We start from the raw sequence: 6,863 nt of genomic DNA on the forward strand, positions 1-6,863 counted from the left end.
GGGGGGGGGGGGAGCAAAAAAGCCTGCACAAAGGGATATCCTGGTGTCAAAAAACTTGTGCAAAAAAAAAAAATGGGGCAGTGTTTGCAGAGACCGTGCATGCTGCCCAAAACCAGAGCCTGGCTGGCCAGAGCCACGTTCCAGCTGCCAGCCAGACTCTGAGCAGCAGGATCACCACTGCTGCAGCCCCAGGACCCCAGGTAAGGCTGCTGGGGCCAGTCCAGTGCTGACCCCAGCCTCCCCTATCCCACCCAGGGTAACTTGCCATGTGCCAGAGTGTGCATGGCACAGGCATTCCCCCAGGGACAAGTAGCAGTAGCACAAGGTGTCCTGCTGCCAGTTGTCCTTGTAGAAACAAACGTCCATGCTCTTGTGGATGTGGCCCTTGATTTGCAAGTGGAGCAACTTAGTTATGTCATTAATACAGGTTAGTATGCTGTTGAACTTTTTGGCAACAAGAGCACTTACTGTTGGCTTATATTCAGTTTATGGTCTACTGTAATCCCAGGTTCTTCTCTACATAGATTGATTTCTTTTAAGGTCCTTTTGTGAAAATGATGAGCATCTTGTGGATTTGTTCCTTCATGTAGGCTTGAATGAAATCTAGTAAAATATACTATTTAAAAAAATCAGATATATGGAGAGTCTGTTTTTAAGGCAAGTTTTTTCTGTGTTTTTTTTTTTTTAAGACATCAATACAATAATCCAATATTTGAGATTCGTTGGAGTTCAGCAACCCCTCATTTCTATGCAGAAATGAGAGAGAAATCTTTGACACACATTTTAAGAATGAGACCAGAACTCTTAACAATATGGCAGTCATACCTTTGTCACTGAGAGGAACAAACAAAAGATGCTAACTGAAAAATCCCTCTAAAGGCTGGGAGGGAACTTATGGGACTTAATAAGTGCAAAGGCCATCTGAAAGTAGACTGCCAGGGTAAAGCCTGTTTATGCCCTCAATGACAGCTGTCTGCACTGGGAAAGATTCAGATTCAGATGTGGAAATAAAATGAACTTTGGTATACAACCACAGGCACCCACATGAGAGCATTTTATCGTTTTCCTTGACGGCTTTTACAGAATTCTGCATGTTTAAAGAAAATCTGTTGTTCTCCAGTGACACTTGCATAACTGGGCAGGGCTGGTTCTGTCAGCTCTGGGTAAAGAGGACTTTTAATTAAATTTATAGAGGTGCTATGACTAAGGTTTGTGATTGACTAGATTTGCCCAGTTTCCAGCAGGAACTAAAGTGTTAGTCATTGGCTTTAAGCACGGCAGACTAATACATACTAAAAATAACATTTTGTATGTCGCATGTTAAGTCATAACTACTTTCTTCATGAGAATGTCTTAAGTTTATAAGTAGCATTCCCATTTTACACGTGGGGAAACATAACACTGCTGAAGTCATGATTTGCTGCCTTTGGATCAGACGAGGACAAAATCAAGTTTGGACAAGGACATAAGCTGCTTATGAATGTGCAAAGGTCTTTCTTAACCAAGATTACATTTCAGCAAATTTAAGAAGATCAAGTTAAAATGTTTTTAGATGAGAAGTTTAACAGCAGAATCAACCTAATAATAATTATAGGCCTTTAAAACATTTTGGGGAGGCAGGAACCCTTTTTAGGGCAAGTAAGCAGTAGACTGATGGGCTATTGACTAAATTTTGTAAATACAAATGTAGGTAGGAAAATAGGGATTCACATGAAATAAATGAGTAATGTGCCTTTTTTTTTTTTCTTGTCTCCTATAGGTTGGTATGTTGTCTGGCAACTGTTTTTGTCGAAGTTCAAGTTCCTGAGAGAGTTGATAGGAGATACAGGATCCCAGGAGGGAGATAATGAGCCTTCAGAGTCTGAAGCTGAGCAGGAGACTCCATCTACTCCACAGAGAGGAAGACAGAAGTTGCCACGGCAACGAAGAACACCTGCAGAAGAAGCAACTTAAAGCAGATCTCCTGAGACCTTATTTCATCAACAACAAATGGTTAAGCACCTCTGCACTGTATGATTCAGCAATTTGGTTTTACTGAAAAAAAACTGAGAGGAAAAACAAATAGCCATGAACCTTCACTTTTGGACATCAAGTATACACTACTTCAGTCAAGGTTCATGAAGGGCTTCAGCTGTGAGCCATATATGACTAGAGAAAAAGGAGGTAGGGAGAGAGATCTCTTAGCCTGAGAAAAAGTGAGCAGCTATAGCTCCAACCCCCACAAATGTATGCTACTTCCTGGTCTATAGGCTTAGCCTTTGTATTAGTCTGAACATAGTAAGCATTTCAGATTGGAAATGACTACTAACTTATTTTTCCTTTATGGCACTGCAGCTGCTTGTAGTGAAATTGAGTTTTATGTCCTTAGCTATATATAAATATATATTTTCTTCAACCTGTAAATGCATGTAAACTTGAAAGATGTTTAAAGGATATCCTGCTTTGGAAAGTATTCTGAAGTGAGGTTTAGTAACTTTAAGTATAAATAAGAAATCAGTACTAGATGCACAAGATGATGTGGTGGTTTTAATGTTCTTCCTAAAGGAAAAAAAAATTGAGTGACAAAGCCTGACTTCCTGGTTCTGATCTCCAGAAAGCAAAACAATCCTGATTTAGACCTCTGTCATCTTACCTGATCCTCTGACTTCATTTTTACTGGGGATTGGTGTCTGAGATAAGAACTCAGTGTTCAGTTTTCTGAAGTGACATCCTTGTTCATGTTCGAAGCACTTCCCTTTAAATGTGTTAATGTCAAGTATTGGATGCCAGGCTTTTTTTTCTAGAACCAGTTAATAAAGAAATTCTGACCAATTTGGTGGGCACCACTTTTAACACTTTATTAGTGTTATAGCAATATGTTTGGTACCTCATGTTTGGTGCTGGTGTGATTGCTTGATGCCAGTGATTTAGCAGTTGCTCCCAATTATACAGTACCTGAATTCTTTTGGCACTATTCTTCAAATAGAATTAAACTCCATATTTCAGGAATTTTGGAGACCAGTGCTTGAAGTGTATCTAACAGAGAAGAATGTGTGTGCTGTCTCGGATATTAGAGAGGGTAGAAAGTAAACTTTAAACAAATCTGCATGGGGGACAGTTTTATCTGTCTTATAAAAATTGGATGCATCTTGTTTAGTTCCAGAGGTGTGTCCTGTATTTAAAATTCTGGCCAGCAGGACTAAAGAAAATGGTCTTAAAACTTCATAGCGATTATAAGTTACAAACCCTTTATTTCAAGATTTGTGGACTGGTTCATGTGAACTTCAAGTAACAGCAGCAACGTGTGGCTCTTCCTTTGAATAGACTTGTCTGGGAAAAGAGTAATTTTACTGCCTTTATATCTTAAATTATCTGTGGATACTGTTTAAGAGCTAATGCGGGAGGATTTGGAAATGACAGTATTCACTGAAGTACACTGCAAAGAGCTGCTATTTTTCCTGATGTGTCAGTATTAAAATCTAATGCCTGTCCTGACCCTTCCATGGAAGTTCTATATTCTGTCTTTGTTTACCAGCATGTATCTATAAGCATGCTCTATATTACAGGGTTACATGTTCAAGTATGGTTTCATTCACTTTGCACATATCTTCTATAAAATGTGGTTAAATGTACTGATAGTTTTCCTACTCAGTGCTCCTCTCTGGTGAGCCTGGGAGAAGGAAATAAAATCTCTGTTGCAGTCAAACTAACCAGAAGAATTCAGGTTCCTTTTCCACTTGTTTCAAGTGTTTGCCTTGCAGGACATACCCCAAAACAGAGTGTGTTCGGTGTACATACAAGTCATTCCAGGACACTAAACTTTCAACCAAGCAGTGCTAGCCAAATATTGGAGCACTTTTTTTTCCTGAAGATTTTATTTAAGACATCTTGTTCTCAATTTTCATGTATTTTAGCCTTCAAAAGGACTGCAGTCTTGTTGTAGGGCATGAATACTTTATGTACATTTCAGTTGTTAGTGTGTATAGGATGTACACATATAAAGGCTGATATTTCCAGTCTCTCCCACTCATGGGTAACCCACGTGGAGTCTTCAGTTTCAAACAATGTGAAGAAAAGTGAAATTATAGCAATACAAATACCCAGCAAGGTAGCTCTCAAGACGTGAGATACAGGGACTTTGGAGCAAGTTAATCAGGGAAATCTGAACAAGTTTGAGTACTGACACTTTCTTTGATCAAGTATGCAATAAGATGGAAATGAAAATGAATGAATATAGAACTCTGTGAAGTTAGTTTGTCCTGAACTTCTAGCCAGATACTCTTTTTTTTTTCCCCTCTCTAGGCATCTGTTTTCCTCCAGGGAATTCATAGCCAGTCTGTCTTTTTTGTAAAAAGTAGCCAATACTATTTTACTAATGCTGCTGTGACCTAGCTGCCAATAACACTAAATCTGCCTACCTTATAACACTTGTGATCCGTGACCATAAGGTTTATATTATGGGTTTAGTAAGAATTATGTCACTTGGTAATGAGGATGTTAAAGTATACATAAATAGAGGAAAATTCTCCTTTTTTTGCAGGTGTCTCAAGTAGAAACTTCCATGTTTGGGGGTTTTACACAACAAGGCTGTATTTGTGGAAGTGTACATGTGAAAAGTTGTAAGTTATAGGTTTTGCCAGTCCAGTAGAACTCATGTTCTTTTCTTAAATGCTTTTCTGGACAGTTTCACCAAATGTACGTCTAAAGTATTCCTGTTGTACCTGAGCACACATTTTGGAATTAATGAGTGCAAACTAATCTTTGGTAAGGCAAAAGTTTTAACTGACCAAGAGTATCTGTGTTTAATGGGATATGTTTTCTAAATACATGCCTTATTATTGCAGCCATTTTACTGAATGTACCTTGGGTTTTTCTTTGAGCTAATAATTTTTTTCAAAGTTACTCATATTGCTTTTATAGAGGGGGCTGTAATACGTTGATCAAGCAGCAGTTACCTGTTTTGTACACAAAACAGTTAGTTGGAAAAGGTTACTGCCATGGATTCTAGAGCAAGCACATAATGTCTGTTGGAAATAGATGAAATTATGGTTAACAGTTCAGGAGAAAAATGAGGACAGTTGCATCCCCACAGAATTTTGTTACGAAGATTGCATAATTTAGACCTCTTAAGGAGCTGATAATGTCTTTTATCATGGTGACTTCATGTTTGCCGAAGAGGCTTATTCTATGCAGTTCACTCATGAAGCACTGCTGCTGTAGCTATTTGCAGTAAATGCCATATACTGTCCCGCAATCGGTGAGCAACTTGCTGCTTAACATCAGGTTTTAAACTGAACTAGACTTGTGTATGTTTCAACTTTTTTAGGTTGTTTGAAATGACCAGGATAAAAAACAAAAACACATTCAATGTGGTCATTGCATCTTCAGTGTTAACTGTTAAGATACTGTACTTAATGCTTTTGTGGTTTGTCTGTATTCATTATGTTAACTGTTCTTTTAAACTGACTGCACAGATAACTTAACAAAAAATAAAATAACTAGACTTGTGTGTGTGTGTGTGTGAACTCTGAGATCAATTTATTTATACATCTGGGAAAAGTGGAAATACAGTTTCAGCACAAGAGGAAAAAAAATAAAGCATAGGTGTAAAGGTCAGATTTTAACGATTGTAATAGATGCAAATGGCTTCAGTCATGGAGGCAGTTACTTGGCAAGTATAACATTTATCCTTTTAAATGATTATTGTTACAATGTTCTACAGTTTGAGAGATGGAGGTGTTATTTTCTATAAAGTTGATTATCAGTGGTCACCTGCTAGTTTCAAGGTCAACCAGGTTTCACAGAGTGGAGTTTTTGTTCACTTTTTCATTTTGAAAATGGGGGGGGGGGGGGGAGAAGGGGGAAAACCTTTTGGGGTAAAAGGGTAAAACAACGGGGGGGGAAAAGGGGGGGGGGGGGGATGAAGAGAGTATACCTTTGTGGCTAGAAGGCTAGAACTACAGGTCGGGAAACAGGGCAGGAGGGGCTCTCTGTCAGTGACTTGCTCTTTGATCTTAGGTCAATACGCTTCACTGTGACCTCTCTACAAAATGGGCTAACCAGTGAAATAGTGACATTGCACTGAGGAAAGATGGCTTTGGCAGGGAGCTTCCATGCTTGAATTCTCATTTCCTCTGCAGTAAATAAGAGTTGCAAGTTTTGATGCAGGAAGAAACTTTCTGATCCGTGATCTACCACTAGCAGTGGATGACCATGAAATACCCACACAGATTGTAGTCATTTGTTATCTTTCTTTGACACTGCTGACCATGAAACATGGAGAATCATTTTCAATTCCTAGCAAGTTGAATGGAATGACTCCACTCCTTTCTAGGTGAGAGGTCTTACAAAGGGTAGTTTTGCTTCATAGCTCTTCTCTCTCAGGGCTACTCATACATGGAGTTCAGAAAGCCCCATCATGTCTTCTGTCTGTCTGGTTCCATGTACCATATTTCCTTACATACAGCACACCCTGGAATAAGATACATACCTTGTTTAGGAAAGAGAAACTGAAGAATAAAATATCTTTCTTTGTAGTAAGTAATTGAGTAGCACTAGCTAGGGAGCTGCTGTTCTGTTCCCTGTGGATTGTGCATGGGGTTACTTTTGATTTTGTCTGGCAAAAGCTGAAGTGGTAGAAACCTTCTGCTAATGTATTTCCTTTACTTGTAACTGCACCCCAATTTCCAGCAGCTGGATTTTGGAAAAAAGGTGCGCGTTGTGTGAGAGAAAATAATCAACAATCCAAATAAAATACATGATATGTTTCTTCCTCTTCCTTCCCCTCCCCTCATCCTTCTTTTCCTGCAGTTGAAACTGTCAGATTTGTTACTGTGGCTGTAGAACCCATTCTGCTTTATGGAATTATTTGCAAATCTAAGTTG

The 6,863-nt window shown here is 38.9% G+C and overlaps 1 protein-coding gene across 1 annotated transcript in view; it reads left to right on the forward strand.

The window, feature by feature from the left end:
- SMIM13 (small integral membrane protein 13) overlaps positions 1 to 5,488 on the forward strand; it is a 27,922-nt gene extending 22,434 nt beyond the window's left edge. The window contains exon 2 of the mRNA XM_019522580.1: positions 1,760 to 5,488. Coding sequence (XP_019378125.1) covers positions 1,760 to 1,953 — 194 coding nt within the window. The 3' untranslated portion in view covers positions 1,954 to 5,488. The remainder of the gene's footprint in view (positions 1 to 1,759) is intronic.
- The last annotated feature ends 1,375 nt before the right edge of the window (positions 5,489 to 6,863 follow it).

Source organism: Gavialis gangeticus, unplaced genomic scaffold (genome assembly GCF_001723915.1).
Source record: "Gavialis gangeticus isolate Ggan-Ray unplaced genomic scaffold, GavGan_comp1, whole genome shotgun sequence".
Taxonomy (NCBI): Eukaryota; Metazoa; Chordata; order Crocodylia; family Gavialidae; genus Gavialis; species Gavialis gangeticus.